Source organism: Grammomys surdaster, unplaced genomic scaffold (genome assembly GCF_004785775.1).
Source record: "Grammomys surdaster isolate TR1022 unplaced genomic scaffold, NIH_TR_1.0 126048, whole genome shotgun sequence".
Taxonomy (NCBI): domain Eukaryota; kingdom Metazoa; phylum Chordata; class Mammalia; order Rodentia; family Muridae; genus Grammomys; species Grammomys surdaster.
Genome location: NW_021620860.1, coordinates 3,523,483 through 3,540,362, shown reverse-complemented (window position 1 = coordinate 3,540,362; position 16,880 = coordinate 3,523,483). Strand labels below are relative to the sequence as shown.

Genomic DNA, 16,880 nt, shown 5'->3' with positions numbered 1-16,880 from the left:
ACAATGAGCTAGGGTCGCTAGTACCCAGACGCCAAGCAAAGAGCTTCCTGATGCCTACAGTTCTCATTCCCACCTCAGAAGCATTCCCGGGTTCTCCTTTGAGGCAGCCCAAAGTGGCCTCCCAGCCCTTCCCCCGACTCCCCTCACCCCCAGGAGATGGACACTTTATTGGGAGAGCTTTTTATTCTCTCGTTAAACCTTCCAAAGCGCAGAAGACAGAGAGAGCCAGGCAGAGAGAGAGAGAGAGAGAGAGAGAGAGAGAGAGAGAGAGAGAGAGAGAGAGAGAGAGAGAGAGAGAACACAGAGACAGCAGACAGAAGCAGAGATACATAATAAAGACAGAGACACAGTACACACAGAGAGAAAGACAGAGACACGCATACAGAAAGAGACAGAGACAGGCGGAGAGGGAGAGTAGAGAAGAGAGGAGGCGGAGCCGGGCTCCGGGTCCCTTCTCCCCCTGCAATTTCTGCGGTGGATTTTATGAGCTTCTCTCCCCCAGGCCACAGCCAATCAGCGCTCCTGCCCGGGCTCTTGCGTCTCTTGCGTCAAGACAGCCCAGCCAGGCGAATGCAGGCGCCGTGCGAGCTGGGAGCGATTTAAAACGCTTAGGATTCCCTGGGCCTGGGTGGGGAGAGAGAGCTTGCTGTCTCCCTAGAACCCCCCACCCTCGGCTCCCCATGAGCCGATCATTGGCCCCATGGAGCCCGGCAATTATGCCACCTTGGACGGGGCCAAGGATATTGAAGGCTTGCTGGGAGCCGGAGGGGGTCGTAATCTAGTCGCCCACTCCTCTCCACTGGCTAGCCATCCTGCGGCTCCAACGCTGATGCCGACTGTCAACTATGCCCCCCTGGATCTGCCAGGCTCTGCAGAGCCACCGAAGCAGTGCCACCCTTGTCCTGGGGTGCCCCAGGGGGCATCTCCAGCTCCTGTGCCTTATGGCTACTTTGGAGGCGGGTACTACTCTTGCCGAGTATCCAGGAGCTCACTGAAACCTTGTGCCCAGGCGGCCACCCTGGCTACCTACCCTTCGGAAACTCCTGCACCTGGGGAGGAGTATCCCAGCCGTCCCACCGAGTTTGCCTTCTATCCGGGCTACCCGGGACCATACCAGCCTATGGCTAGTTACCTGGATGTGTCTGTGGTGCAGACCCTGGGAGCCCCCGGGGAGCCTCGCCACGACTCTCTGCTTCCCATGGACAGTTACCAGCCTTGGGCCCTGGCCGGTGGCTGGAACAGCCAGATGTGTTGCCAAGGTGAACAGAACCCACCAGGTCCATTCTGGAAAGCGGCATTTGCAGGTAACTTTTACTTTGGCTCCCCTTGGCTCAGCATGGGCTACGCTGGCACTTGCCTGGAAGGAGGAAGAGGAGAGGAAAGGAGACTTGTGGCAGATGAGGAGGAGCCTGGGGTTCCTTGGTTACTTACTAGGACTTTGACGGAGGGTCCAGGCAACTAGAGGGCCCTGATGGAGGCCTCAGGGGGTCAGAATAAGGGGCTTCAGCAGGGTGCTAGCAGAAACTTGAGGGCAGCCAGCCTTCCTGACTTCTCCAGTAGGCTCTGAGACCAGCCTTTCCATAAACTGGGAGAACCTTGGATCTCTGCTGTTGATTGGGGCCAAAGTGTCCCTACCCAGCACAGCTCCAGATTAATTCTGCCCAAAGGCCACAAATGACATAATCCAGTGGTTTTTGAGGGTGGCATTGAGGGGTGGGATCGGAAATGTTGGGAGTTTCCTCGAGAATACAACCCCTTCCTTTTAAAGATCAATTTTGAAAGGAAAATTTAGGGGTTTTTTTTTGACTGAGGGTGTATTGAAGGGTGTGTTCATGCGTGTACGTGTGTGCGTGGTTTGTGTGTGTGTCGGGTGGGGAACGTAACCCTGTTTTCTCATGTACATAATTTGCCAATTTGGAGGAGTGGCTGAGTCTGAACACACATGTGAAAGTGGATTGTGTGATTGTGGACAAAAACCTGACAGGGTGGGTGTGTTTGCAGACTCCTGATGTGAGGTCAGTGATGGTGGGGGTGGCCAGCAGAAGTAGAGGCTGAGTAAGTGGCAATCAGAGAATCCGGCAGAATCTAGCGTGTCTGTGTGCTTTGAGGGAACCGGGCCCACACATAGGATGATCAGGAAGCGCCTGCAGGATGACGTAGCCCTGAGGCTTGCAGGGCCTGGGTCTGCGCTCGGCACTAGAGAAAGGACTGAGATGCCTTTTCTTCCTTCTCTTTTTCCACCACACAGAGCCCAGTGTCCAGCACCCTCCTCCCGACGGCTGTGCCTTCCGCCGCGGCCGCAAAAAACGCATTCCCTATAGCAAGGGGCAGTTGCGGGAGCTGGAGCGGGAGTATGCGGCCAACAAGTTTATCACTAAGGACAAGAGGCGCAAGATCTCGGCAGCCACCAGCCTCTCTGAACGCCAGATTACCATCTGGTTTCAGAACCGCCGGGTCAAGGAGAAGAAGGTTCTTGCCAAGGTCAAGACCAGCACTACCCCGTGAGCACCAGAGGGGATGGGCGGGGAAAGAGGGCTCGTCCTGGAGAATTGGGAGCCTGCCAGGACCAGGACTGGCAGAGGACTCTGCTGAGGGACCCCAAGAGATGACATCTTTAGCAGGCTACTGAGTTCTGAACTGTTCCTCCGGGGCTATCCTGCATGTGCCAGGCCTGGGAGGATTACCGTCCCCTCCATCCCGGTTCTGAAGAATGTGTATCAGTCATAAGCATTCATCCCGACGGTGGTGATAATCTCATAACCAGTACTAGTTGTCATGATAATTAGCCTCATATTTTCTATCTAGAGCTCTGTTGAGCACTTAGAAATCGCTTTCATGAGTTGAGCTGATTGTGAATAAATTTGGGAGAAGATCTTCTTGTAGGACAGTTTCCTCTCAGATCCCTTTCCATGTACCCCCAGTGTATCCCCCTTTCTAGTGGTCGAAGGGGAAGAGAATGGGGTGGGTTGGACAAAGGTAGACTCACCCTTCTAAGGTGCCCATGCCCACCTCGTATTTTTCTGAGATGATACCAGGGCAGGACAGACCATGTTAGTGGGTGCTTCTCCCTCCTCCCTGCCCAACCTTCTCCTGTGATCTCCCTCCTCCCAGACAACCTCCTAGGCTATATGCGGTGGGAAGCCCCCATCCCAAATGCTGAGATTTTTATAGTGAAATGTGATAAATGTGATCAGTGGCCTGATTGGATTAGGACCACCGGGCAGTGAACACCAAGGAAGGACTTACAGACTTGGCAAAACAATTACTTGGGCACTTTCTTAAACTCTGCTTCTCTTGACAAATGATCGATTTGGGCTATCCTAGTTGTTCTGACACAATTGGGTTAGGCATTTAGGAGCTACATACAGTAACCACATGTGGCCTTGTCAGGACTCCTTCCAGGCCCAGTGGTTGGCTTTTGAAAACATACTAGAGTTTGGGAAACCAGAAAATGGCCCCTTTGCTCCCCAAAGATCTGGGAGAAGAGATGTCTTTTTATTGTTCTTATTGCATTTTTATGTAAATGAAGGCAACTGCAAAAAGGGAAGAGATCTAGGATTAGGATGAAGGAATTCCTGGCACCCAATGCCAAGGTGGCCTCAGACTTCTTTCCTCTTTCCCTATCTGGGTCCCCGAATAAAAGGCACCTAGTGGCACCAACTTTTTTCTCTTCTTCCTCACAAGGTAGGACATAATACAAAATCCTGGAAAACTCAGAGGAGAATGGCAGTTTGCAGAAGCGGCACCATGGGATAGACACATCATTCTCTGATGCACTTGGACCCACTGTGGGCTAGAACCATAGGACCCTGTTGAACAGAGCCAGCAAGGTTACGTCAGTCATTCTAAACCTTGGACTGCTTGTGGGGTCTCTGCGATGGAGCACTATGCCTGAAGTCCAGAGATATCTCAGGACTCAAGTGGCTGTCTTGAGTTGAGTAGCCATTTAGTGGTAGGTAGTGGCCAATGTATTTGAGTTTTTCCTTGCTAAAAAGGGTTTATGAGTCTCCAAGAAACCAAGAGTAAGCCACTGCAGCCAAGGGATTCTAGTATAGCCGCCAGTGGTCTGGTGGGATTCCAGCCCTGGCTCCTCTCCCAGGAATGAGTGAGTGGGATGGGGGGGGTGGAGGTTGGGGTGAGCTGCTCATATCCTTCTAGATATGTTTACCAAACAGGACCAATTAGATGTGGTGATGCATGCCTCTAAGTCCAGTCTTGGGATGCTGAGGCAGGAGAATTGCAGCAAGTTTAAGTTGAGGCCAGTGGGGCTACATTTTAAGGTCCAGGCCAATCTGAACTATGGATGAAACCATGTCTTATTATTATTAATTTACAAAGCCAAGTCTTGGGGAAAGGAAGGAAAGGGACACCACCTCTACTTCCTATGTAACAGAATGTGTGTGCCCCTCAGACACCCAGACTGAGATCCAGACCAAGATCTGTTGTGCTTGGAAATTTCTATCTATCACCCCCCACCCCCATGGTCCAGCCTAAGCCCCAAGCCCCCAGGGTCATGAATCCTGCTTGGGAGGTCAATCTCTGCTTTCCACATTCCTCACACCAAGCCACTTTGGAGTAACTTTTGAAATAAGAAGTTCTTACTCAAGCCGGGCAGTTGTGGCGCATGCCTTTAATCCCAGCACTTGGGAGGCAGAGGCAGGTGGATTTCTGAGTTCGAGGCTAGCCTGGTCTACAGAGTGAGTTCCAGGACAGCCAGGGCTACACAGAGAAACCCTGTCTCGAAAAACCAAAAAAAAAAAAAAAAAAAAAAAAAAGAAGTTCTTACTCTTGTCCCTAGCATCCCAGACCTGAGTATTGTGTGAGGTCTCAGCGTAGATAGGAATGTGGGAAGCCTGTGAGGCAAGTGAGTAGGTGCACCGTGGAGTGTGGTCCCCACTTAGGTAAGGGGAAAAGCCACAAGATTGTCATCTCAATGAACAGATGGCCCAAATAGAGACAGGTCTGTGCAGGTGAAAGTTCTGGACTCCCAGGCTCTAAATTTACCATTCTGCTCTAAAGGGCTTAAAATTCCAGGGCGCCTCTACTTTTCATTGGTACTAATTTCAGAACAGACAAAAGATTTTGGGGTCTTAGAGATTTATTCTGCCATCAACATTTTGAACTATTAAGAAGACAAGCGCTCCCCCTTCCGGTAGACAATTGCCATTTCAGGAAACCAGGCCGCCGCCCATAGCTTCCCTCCATTACTCCCCGTCGTCCCTCCACACCCCAGCTTCGGGCTTGCAACAGCCTGGGACCTCCTGGCCTTCGGGTTTGGAAGGTTCTGGGAATGTGAAAGCTACAGGACTCGAAAGCGCCAGGAATTCCATCAGATATGTCAGTCTAGCTTCGGATAAGCCCCGGAGGAGGAGAGGAAGGAAGGAGAAGAAGCAGGCACTAAGAACTGGAGTGCAAGGCCGCGGTGCCGGCAGCCTTCTAGCCATTTCTTGGTTCCACCAGAATAATAAATTAATCTCCCTAAGCAGAACCACTCAAGACGGGGCTTCTACTTTTTTTCTTTCGTATTTGTATGGGACCTAAACGAAGAAAAAAAATTAATTTCATTTTGTATTAAAGCATAGGGAACTCTTTTCCCAAGCGCATCCCCCCCCCCCCATGCATTTTACACAGCGAACTATTCCCGACCCAGCCACCTCGACATTGCTTACTTCTTTATATGTAAAATACAACAAAATGCCCGTGTCTACCCTGACTCACCTGCTGCGATTTCCTTTTCAGTAAGAGATACCTGAAGCTACAGGGATTTCTTTTCTGTCCTTCCTTCCTTCCTTCCTTCCTTCCTTCCTTCCTTCCTTCCTTCCTTCCTTCCTTCCTTTCTTAAAACAACTGAGGAAAATGTGTGACCACAACTTCAGACAACACTATCGAAGAATAAACAATTGCCTGAACACACATCTATTCCGGAAAGTAATTCCGGGGAGCTTTTTCATTAATAAGGTATAATTTTATTCCGAGCCGTTCTGTTACTCTTCCCTTTCCTCCGACCCATATTAGTTCTTCCAGCTCAGAGTTTTAGCCAGCAACGAAATTGGATTCGAATGTACCTTTTTTTGTCTACACCGTCCCCAGTACCAATATCAGGTTTAACGACTAAGCAGGTGGACTGTATTAGGCCTCTAGAGGTCTGATGAGTGGGTTGTGGCGAGTGTGTTGACAGGATTTCCGGAAGCTCTTTTGAATCTAGGTCCCAGCCACAGCAAAGCGAAGGGTGACCCCCAGACTTTCAAGTTCCGGCCTTTTACTCCTGCTAGCAAACACTTCCGGGGGGTTGGGGAGGTAGGAGAACGTTGGTAGGTTTGCAGCGGGATGAAAAAGTATTTTACCTCTCCTGAAACATTCTACTACAGGGGATTGCTCAAAGATAGCTCTAGCATGTAGCCCTCCACCCCCATCTCGGAAGGGTTACCGGTTCCCCTCCCCCAACTCGGAGCGGGGGTTTCCCGGCTCCCCTCCTCCTCTTCATTCAAGGTTCTAAGTGCTGCACTTTAATTAGGTTTCTTTCGGGGGAAACCGCGCCCCCTCCCCAACCCAGTCCTATCTAATAGAAACCCCAGAGCTACAATCTCGAATTAAATAGATGAACTCGTTACCGTCAACTTCCAATAAAGCGCCCAGGCGGCTGCAGTGGAAGAGCCGAAGGGAAGAGGTTTCAGTTGTTTTTGAAAGGCATTTATACCACATGCGCACCCACCTGAACATTCTCTCTCGGGGGAAGAAGAAGGAAAACCCAGGAGCCTCCCACCTCCTCCTGCCCAAGCGCGGGGCATCTTCCCTCCTCCCGGCTCTGGCCGGGGCTGGAAGAGAGATTTAAAACATCCAATGGGGAACAGATGCCAGCCTGCCTTCCTTTCATGACTACTAGTTATGGGGGATGGGGGAAGGGCACGGAGTGGTCTGCGACCGGGAAAGAAAGAATGCCACCATTACCCTTAGCCTCTCCTAAATTGCCTCTGACACAGGAGGGGCAGCAAAAGAATGCAGTAGCCCCCAGAATTATAGGACGAGGAAAGCAACAACTGCGGGCGCCTAGTCTGTGGGGGTTAGGGACTTTGCCATTGAACTTGAAGATCCAGGCTGGTGGTCTCCAGTTCCCCACCCCCACTCTACTAAATGCTAAATGCTTTATGGGGAGGGGGGTATAGAGGGGAGGTAGAAGGGAAAAGCGCACATCTCTGGCCTTGAGAAAGAAGGAGGCCAAGCTGGGGCTGGTGGTTGCATTTACGGTTAGAACTACCCAGAAACCTGCTGGGATCCGCTGCCCCAAATAACCCCAGACCTGAGTCAACAACACGCAGAGTAGATTCTCCAACCTTCTTTCTGGCCTTGCAGCTCAGAAGTGGTGGGCCACTGATTGTGCGGGGATTCAGCCTCGGCCCAGACTTTGCAAGGATCAGGGGACCCAGAGCAGCAGCAGGTTCTTGGATTCCTCTTCTAGCCTAACGTGTGGGAATCGCGATATGAGGCTGAACTCTTTGGGCAGATGCTTGAAGAATTCAGGGTCAAGAAACTACTGGATCCCCACTTCCACCTTTGCAGACTTATCAAGAGTGTTATTCATCCTATCCTCTTTGTTTGTTTTACTGCTTTCAAGAGTTTCTCTCTAAAACTGTAAACTAACATATACAGTTTTCTGTAACCCAGAGTTTCTTATGTATCAACTTGGGATCTGCCTCTAGAAGCCTCCCAGGAATGTTACTCAAGAATTGGGGGACACTGGAAGTCTGCAATAAGAGGAAAGGCCTCAAAGGTTCTCTCAGAGGCAATCTGTCAGGAGCATCTTGATGGGCTTTGAAGAAGACGGATAGTCATTTGGGCCAAAAGTGACAAAGAAAATGCTTCGAAGTATGCGGGACATTCTTGCTTTGGACTAGGGAGAGGCTTGCTGGTACAGTCAGTAACCCCAGGCGTGTGGCTTTAAGTTTGGTTTTGACCAGATGGAATCTTGGCAAGAAAAAAATAATAAATATTGCTAACATTATCGTTTTTATTTAAAACGTTTTGTACCTGTGTTGAAAGCTAGACAAAACCCAACAAGGATAATGATTTACTAACTGACTGGATGTTAACACAAAGCAAGGGCAAAGCGTTGCAGGGCCTCAGGGCCTCAGGGCCTCTGGCTCCCGTCCTCTCCTCAGTGCCTTCTCAGAAGTTCCTGTGGTGGCTTCCGAGGACCCACTGGAAGGGGTCCAATCGCAGCAGTGCAGTTCTCAAGTGTCCTTTCTGTACGGGAGCATCATGAAGCATCATGGGGCAGGCCATCTCCTGAGAGCCCTAACTTGCTAACTTCAAGTTTGAGTGGGCAAGTTCAGCTGCAGACACTTAGCAAATACCCAACGCCCACCCCCAAACTGGCATCCTTTCTGGTGTCCCTTAGAGTTATTGCCCTCTATCCTGAAACTCATTACCGAGTGACATTTTATAAAGAAATGGAGACAATGGTGCCAGTCCCTTTGTGTCATAATGACAGAATCTGGGTCCCCAAAGGGGATTTCTGTTAACTCCTAGGCTCCAGGTCTTTACCAGCTGACAGAACAGGAGGCCGGGTCTCTTTCCTACCCCCTAACCAACTTCTCCCTAGGTAGTGACCAACACCTGCTTCCTTCTGGAACTCTATTCCAGATCACAGAGGGCAGGTGCTTTACAAACAGCCTAGCCCTTGCCTCACTGGGGACAGATTTGTCTAAGTGATAAAATGGGGATAAAACGCATGTGACCATTTAGTTCAACTAAGTTTTCATTTCAAGTACCTAGTGCGTGCAGAACTTCTACTGGAGGTGGAAGTCAGGAGAAGAGACCTGAGGGATACAATGCCTTCCCCTAATCTCGATTAGATTCCCTGTCAGCTGCACGCCTCCCCGCCTCCCCACCTCCTCTCTCAGAAGGCAACATTCTATGTTTTTTTTTTTTTTTTTTTTTTTGGTATTGTTAGGTAGAGGGATATATTTACAAAATACCACAGTCAGGACAAATGGAGGAAAAAAGGAACACCACACGCTGCCCTTTGGAGAGGTTTCTCCCAGAGAGGCTATGTTCCAGGAAGACCTGGAAAGATGTTCAGAATATGGAAAACTGGAGGGATTATGCACGGAAAAGCCAGGAGAGGAAGTAGGAAACTACAGGTCCTAGCGAGAGACTAGTGTAAACTTTCCTCTCTGGAGAGAGGTTAGGGGTATCTCACAGGGGCCTGGAAACATGGCACTGTGGCCCATACAGACTCTGACCACCGCTACTCCACTCAGGCATGCATTTGCATGGCAATCCTAAGCCTCTGACAGGGGTTAGCGGAATTCAGATCCACCCCAGGGCTCTCGGTTGTCCACCCTAGGCGAGTCCAGCCTAGCACACACACACACCAACTCCCTGCCAGAGACCTGTGCCAGCCTTTGTCTGGTGCAATGGTTAAAGTTCTCTCCCCCTCCCCCCTCCAAGCAAGATTTTGTCATTGAACTTGAGTCTGGTTGTAAACATTCCTTTAGCCCTTCGGGAGTGTGACAAGAAGGCCAAGCGGGTGGAGGGGAAAGGGGCGGAGGGGGCTCTGGAAGGATCTGGAGCGCCAGAGACCTGGCCTTTCTAAATCAGGCGTTGCTTTATTAAAGGAACTTGTGGTCCTTGTCTTCCGGGAGAACATACGGGGTCGGAGTGTAAAAAAAAAAAAAAAAAAGAAAAAAAACTGTCGTTGAGGCCATAGAGCAAATGAGACCGATGCCTTAGGTTCCGCGTGACAAGCGTTTTCGTTGGAGCCCTCTCCATTCCCCTGGGTTTACCTTGGGTTAAGCAGTCGGCCCCCTGGTATCTTTTCTCGCCATCAAGATAAACACGTGCATAAATAACAAAGGATTAACAGCTCCAGCTCGCGCGCGATCAGAGGCGGGTCACTCTGCTGCTCGGTCCTCGCTAACCCTGTTGCGGCTGCGGAGGTCCCCGCTGCCCGCAGAGCGACCACCGAACCCCGCGAGTGCTGGATCTTCGTCTCGGGACCTGGATGCAGAAGCTCGGGGCGTCTCCCGCCTCTTGTAGGGGAACCTCGGCCGCTGCAGCCGGGGGACCCGGGAAAAGTGAGTCTTTCCCAGAGATCTGCTGAGAGCCGAGGCCGGGGACTGGCGAGCGGCCTTAGGAGCTGGTAGTAACTGGTTGTTTTGTTTGGTTGTATTAATTTTTGTTTTAGGAATCCCCTATCCAGGAACCCCGAGGGGATCCGTTGTCCACGGCGGCATGAGAAGTGTGTTTGATGGCTGTACAATGCGAGGTAGAAGGCAGCCCCGGGCGAGCTGCGGGCAGGGAGAGCCTGGCTGGCCTGCGGGCCTGGGGTGGGAAGAGCGGGGTTCCGCCAGGGTGGGATCCCGCCCGCCCAGGAATCTCTTCCAGGAGCACCCCCACAAACCCCGGAGGCCCGCTAAGGAGACGCCAGATCTGGTCAACTCCTACAAAGCTTCCGGCCCTTCCATTTAGGGCCGGAGAAAATTGCCAGGAGGCCGATCCTCACTGGCAAGGGGAAGTGGCCAGAGGGAATTATCAGTATAAAGATGTCGTTGCTCTTTTTTCCCAGTTACCTACGGAAGATTGAAATAAAGAACTAGTTATTTTCATCTTCTTCCCTTCAGGCCCAGGAAAGAATTCAGCCACCCCCTCTCCCTTTGTCTTGACCTTGGGAGTTGGGGGTTGGGGAAAAGAAGAAACACGGGTCAAGTTCACGTCTTTTATCTTTTCGAAGAAATCAGGCCAGTGATTTCATTCTAATTGCGCGGGGGCGGGGAAAGTTCCTAATTGTGACATTGTGTTGGAGGGGGTACCTTTCTGAAAAAGCTTTTCAATTTGTTGTTCCGTTCTCAGCGTAACACCACCGCACGCGGTGGAGGAGACAGATTCGATGCGAAACAAAGTGGTTCAATTGGGAAAAAAATACATTTAAAAGTGTCTTAAATTAGGCATTTGACTGGTTTTGTGTTTGTTGGGTGCCGGATGTTTATCAAAGTTAAGCGTTTGCAGTGCTGGGCACAACCATTTCTGCCGAAACTGATTTAGACTCAGACTACACACAATGAAGTAAATTTCCACAACTTTCTTAATCCGGAAAAAAAAAGTCAAAAGTACAAAACCAAAAATAAAGTCGTAGTCTCCAGTTCCCATCCGCCCACCACCACACAAATAGAAAACGGGGATTGGAAAATTCTTATAAAACATACCCGCGTTTCTTCTGCCTGTGCCAGTGATTTACCATTTGGAGCCACTACTGCTAGCTAGTTTTTGGTCTCCTTTTCCTGTGCTCTGACTCTCAATGCTGTGCATCCAAGCTTGCTTTAAAACGTGAATTTCTAAGGCCATAAGCAGCTTTCCCAAGTTACTGCAGTTTCTAAATAGAACTTTTAAATTTTGTGATATTTATGAAAAGAGTGTCAGGCTTTAAGGAATCAGTTCTCTAATGGTCATTTAGATCCAGCCTTCTCTCCAAAACTGCCTCTTCTTCCTCTTGATTAACAGAGCGACACATTTGCACAGTCAAGTATTTTCTGATACTTGACTTGTACAAGTACTTCCAATACTTGACAATCCTTTCTAAAGTATTAAATACTATAAAGAAAACAAAGCCCGTCCCATAAGCTGCTATCTCACACTCTGCCATCCCATAAACCACCATCCCATAAACTTCCATCCCATAACCTGCCATCGAAGTTTTCAAAGGTTTATCTCTGATGTGTTTCGTTGTTCTTTATTCTGTGTACAAGTGTATTTCAAAATCGAATTTTTTATAACTTTGTATATGTTGATTTTTAAATTTAACTTTAAATTAGGAACATTTCCCAATGTCACGAAATATCCTGGCTCTAATAATTTTGCAATATTTAATTCTCTAGATGTGCCATTAAAAAAAATCTCTAGGGGCTGTAACTCAGAGACAGAGTACTCCATAGCGTGCTCAAGGCCCTGAGTTTTTTTTTTTTTTTTTTGGCCCTGAGTTTTATCCCCCCCAAAAATGCAACTTAATTTAAGTTCAGTTGTTGGGATTGTTTCCATATTTGTCCCCACCCCACCCCCTTTGAGACCTAGCCACCATGTAGCTCTGCTGGCCTGGATTTTAGAATTTTACAAGTAATTCATAAAAAGAAAATTGTCCTCTTAGTACATTTGGTGGGAAGATGAGAGTTGAATTCCACTGGAACAGAATGTTTTGAAATGATTAGGTTACAAAGTTTCGGTTTGTATTGGGAGACGGCAAAGGGAAGCTTTCTGAAGGTGGTCCATGCTCCATGAAGGTGGTCCATGTTTTGATTACAGTGACCGTTATGTACCCTAGAGGCAAAAATTCACTTTGTCCTTTTTGCTTCTCAGGTTTTAAAATGCTGTTCTCTTCAATGAGCCCCGAAAGCCTGGGTCTGTTTACATAGGAGGAGGGCAATGTTGGAAGTTGGTGGAGGAAGTGAATAAGGGGTGGAGATCCATCCAAAGGAGATGGCTCACCCCCTGCCACGGTATTATCTTTGCTTCATAGAGACCAAAATATTTACCAGAAGTAAATATTTGACAGTTAGTGTAGAGAGAGGAAAAGAGAGAGAGAGGGAAAGAGAGAGAGAGAGAGAGAGAGAGAGAGAGAGAGAGAGAGAGAGAGAGCGCAAGCAGAAGCAGGAGCTTTTCTCTTCCCACCCCAGGGCTAACCCTTGCTCTCCACCCCCACTTCAATGAAATAGAGGGTCTCATCAAGTTGAACCTAGCCACCGAATAAATCCCGATTTCCCTGCTTCAGCCTCCTGAGTTCTGGGCCCACAAATGTGAGCGTCCCATTCCCAGCTGGACTTTGCTTATTACAGTTGCTCTCTTGTGTCTCTGAGCGCCCTAGCAAGTGGAGGAAGCTAAAAAGTAGGATAGAAGATCAACTGTAATAGTTACAGACAGCTGACTACTGCCATGTAGAATAAAAGTGGTGATTTTATCTACATGAACGAATAAACAATCAACTACCGAACCTGAGCTCTGGCTCAGACTGGAGAATTAGCTCATCGGAAGACAACTTGCCTAGCATGCCCAAGACCCTTGGTTGACACCTCAGCCGGGCTCGTTTTTTTTGCATGTGCTTTACAATATCCCAGGGACAATGATGACCCAGAGCAAGAGGACTGGAGCAGAGCTTGGAGCCTCAGCCTACTTTGTTGGCACGTGCGGTTAGAGATGCCTTGTGGCAGGCAGAACACAGGGTTAATTCTTGTGATGCTAAGAGGGAAAAAACATTTCCCATGTGGCACAGGTAAGTGGCTATTAAAGTCACTTCACAGGGTGGGGGCGATAATTTAAAGTCACTATCTCGGTCCATTTTCATTAAGGGTCAAGAGAAACTTGGGTTTTTAGATTTTATAAGAAAGGGTATCAGAAATGACTTTCCTGCAGAAAAGAAAAAAAATGGAGCTGGTGGGGGGCAGCTTAGCTGGGAGAGCCCTTGCCTAGCATGTATGAGGATCTAGGTTCCACCCCCAGTACCACCATGTATCCCTAGCTCACATGTGTGTGCACATTAATTTTAAATGTGTAGCCTCATGAATATTTACCTATGAATGTTTATCCACACAATAGCAGTTCAATACAAAATTCAGAACATTCCCTGGCCCCTGATCATACTGCCTGTCCCTTTCTAGTATAATATTCCAGAGATATCAACAATTCTGATTTCTACTGACATTGGTTTGTTTTGCCTGTCCTTAATTTTATTTTATCTTTTAAATCACCACAGGGTGGTGGTGGTACAACTCTTTAGTCCTAGCACTCGGGAGGTAGAGGCAGGTGGATCTCTGACTTCAAAGCTAGCCTGGTCTGTATACAGAGCAAGTTCCAGGATAACCCCGGCTACACAGAGAAACCCTGTCTCGAAAAATGAAAAAAAACATTTCTCTCTTTCTTTCTTTCTTTCTTTCTTTCTTTCTTTCTTTCTTCCTTCCTTCCTTCCTTCCTTCCTTCCTTCCTTCCTTCCTTCCTTTTTAGTATAGAATAGAGTTTATTTAGGACATGAGGAGGGAAGTTGAGGGAGTAGTAGAGGCAGAGAAAAGGGAGAGAGAGAAAGAGAGAGAGAGAGGAATAGAGAAGTAGAGGCTGGCTATGAACACATGGGAAACTAGGGGGAAGGGGAATGGAGAGAGAAAGATGGGGAAGGGGGGAAAAGAGCAAGTTGAAAAAGAACTTTTAAATTACCATTAGTATACATGTGTGTATATCTGCTTGCTAGTACCTTACTGGCCCTATGACTACTCTTAAGCATGTAAGCATCTTTTGGTACCTAAATTGGCTCAATTACTAGAGAAAGTCTGCATTATACAGTAGCTGTTATTTAACCTCACTAGCTAGGTGGTTTAAAAAAAAATCAGATCATCACTGGGCAGTGGTGGCACATGCCTTTAATCCCAGCACTTGGGAGGCAGAGGCAGTCAGATTTCTGAGTTCGAGGCCAGCCTGGTCTACAGAGTGAGTTCCAGGACAGCCAGGACTATACAGAGAAATCCTGTCTCAAAACAAAACAAAACAAAACAAAACAAAACAAAACAAAACAAAACAAAACAAAAGTCAGGTCATCTATAGAGCACTTTTGGTTTTTCAGGACTATCAGATTTAGGAGCTGGGAGCCTCCACAGGCCAGAGGAGCTGATTACAGTGACTTGTATTTCTGTGATGAGTTTATTTTGAAGTCTTACTTAATGACTTCATCATCCCCTGGATTTGCAGACAATAGGACATCACAGCACTCAGCTGGGGTCCTTCCTCCAGTCTCCTTCGCTGCTGCCCCAGTCCTAGACACAGTTGTCTTCTACCTAAGCCTCAGTAAATTCCCCCAAGCACCCCTAAAAGGCAAGTGCAACTAAGGGGCTGCCGATTGAGGTCAGCGATCAGGGTCAGCAGGGCCCGGGGGTCTAAGGGTTAGTGCCAGAAGATGCGATTTGTTCTCCCGAGTCCTGATTTGGAAGCTCAGTTGAGTGGTGGAAAATTTATTACCTCATGGTCTTTTAACAAGAATCGATATATATTCCCAGGCAAAAATTTCCATTACTGGTGACAGGTGCCTGGAGCCAGCTTATTAAAAACCATCATTTCAACCCCTAAAGCAAATGTGTCTCGGTATATTTGGGACAGAATGCTAATTTCCAGCTTCATAACATCATCTGGGATTCTAGGACACAGAGCATTTTAATACTCAAGGGGAAAACAAAACAGGACAAACCCCAGGCCTATATCTACATCCCAGATCCAAACAGCCTCAGAGACTGCCTTCATTCCCAGACTGTGCACACCTCCTCGCAGGTTAGCATAGTCAGGAGCTCTAATCTGCTGCCTTGGGCTGGCTCTGGAGACTGGCCTGACATTGAGCCCTGCCTTTCTTTCAAGTTGGTGGGTTGAATTCATGACCTCTGATGCATCTTGGGTGACCTCAGACTCACATCATTCACATGATGGTGAACTTGTGTCCTTTCTGTTTCTACCTGTTCAGTCTGGAATATGGCAGTATGCACAGTTCACCAGGTACTGGGACTCAAACCCAGGGCTTCATGCAAGCTAGGCAAGCATTCTACCAACTGAGCTACATCTCCTGCCAGGCCTTTATCTTTCCAAGTATCTCCAATGCTCTGTGCACATTCACATCTTTTATATTGTGTGGTACAGCAGGGTACATCAAGAAGAAAAGAATCTGCCCATTTTACAGAGGCCAAAGAAACAGCTGGAGGCAGTTCCTTGTTGTTGGAAGTGAGAGAACCTGTACTCACTCACTGGCTCTTGTTTCAAACTCTTTCTCGTGCAGCCCTGGGAGACGTACAGTAGATGAGGAACAGACCTGGGGAGACAATGTGTGGGGATTTTGTAGGGATGACAGCTTTTACACCTCACAAGCTCTGTACCTTCTTCTGGTCTTCCAAGAGACCTTCTTGGCAAACTTACCCAAATTATTAGCAAACTTCTTGTCATTCAGGTCAAGTAAGAGAAAATGCAGGGAAATTGGCTGAATGGCCTGGTCAAGAATGAATCTTTTTGAGACTAGGGGTGTAGCTCAGTGGTAGAACTGACATGTTTTATAATGCTGTGGCATGTTGCAGTGGAGGGGGTGCCCTAGAAGGCCCATGCTGAGCCATTTCCCCCTGAGGTACCAGCCACATGATGGGTCTAGTCAGGGGTTGGAGGCGGGGGTGACAGGAGGGACAGAAAATGAAAGGAAGAGGCCTGCTGAGAACATGGGTGTGGGTGTGGGGGGGAGATACCAGTAAGAGAAAAAGAGGCCAGGGAGAGAGAGACAGCCCAAACAGTCCTTTTACAGCAAGCCAGGTTCTTACCTGGCTGTTGCTAGGTAACTGTAGAAGAAATGCTAACAAGAGCAATTGCCTAGAATCCAGGAGATTGTGGATTTCATTCCCAACACTACCAAAAGAAGAGAATGAGCCACATGTTTTCACCAGACTGTCAGTAGGTAGCTCATCCAAAATGCTTAAGGATGGGGCTGGAGTTGTCTGTAAGCGGTACAGGAACTGCCTAGCAGGTGCAAGGCTCTTGGTTTGATCCTAGGCATGCCAGACAGATACAGGAAAAACAAAGTACAGAGGCTTAAAATTCTTGGTGTTGAACCTGGGAGTGAGGCTCAGCAGTGAGGCTTAACAGGCAGAGCAGGAGGGTCAGGAGTTAAAGGGGCCTTGGCAGCCAGGTGTGATGGCACATACCTTTAATCCCAGCACTGGAGAGGCAGAGGCAGGAGGATCTCTGTGAGTTCAAAGCCAGCCTGGTTTACAGAGCACGTTCCAGGACAGCCAGAGCTACACAAAGAAACCCTATCTTTGGGGGGAATAAGTGGGTGGGGGTGCAGGGCTTGGCTACAAGAGACCCTACATTCAAAACAATGACCC

The 16,880-nt window shown here is 48.5% G+C and overlaps 1 protein-coding gene across 1 annotated transcript; it reads left to right on the top strand.

Moving 5' to 3' along the window:
* The first annotated feature begins 571 nt into the window (after nucleotides 1-571).
* Hoxb13 (homeobox B13) lies at nucleotides 572-2,898 on the top strand. The gene is made up of 2 exons (XM_028754952.1): nucleotides 572-1,304; nucleotides 2,249-2,898. Exons 1-2 carry the CDS (start codon nucleotides 701-703, stop codon nucleotides 2,503-2,505), a joined length of 861 nt encoding a protein of 286 aa, XP_028610785.1. The 5' UTR covers nucleotides 572-700; the 3' UTR covers nucleotides 2,506-2,898.
* Nucleotides 2,899-16,880: the final 13,982 nt, after the last annotated feature.

Coding starts and splice junctions, on each gene's coding strand:
- Hoxb13 (XM_028754952.1), top strand. CDS start 701: ATGGAGCCCGGCAATTATGCCACCTTGGACGGGGCCAAGGATATTGAA. Junction 1,305..2,248: donor CTGGAAAGCGGCATTTGCAG/GTAACTTTTACT, acceptor TCCACCACACAG/AGCCCAGTGTCCAGCACCCT.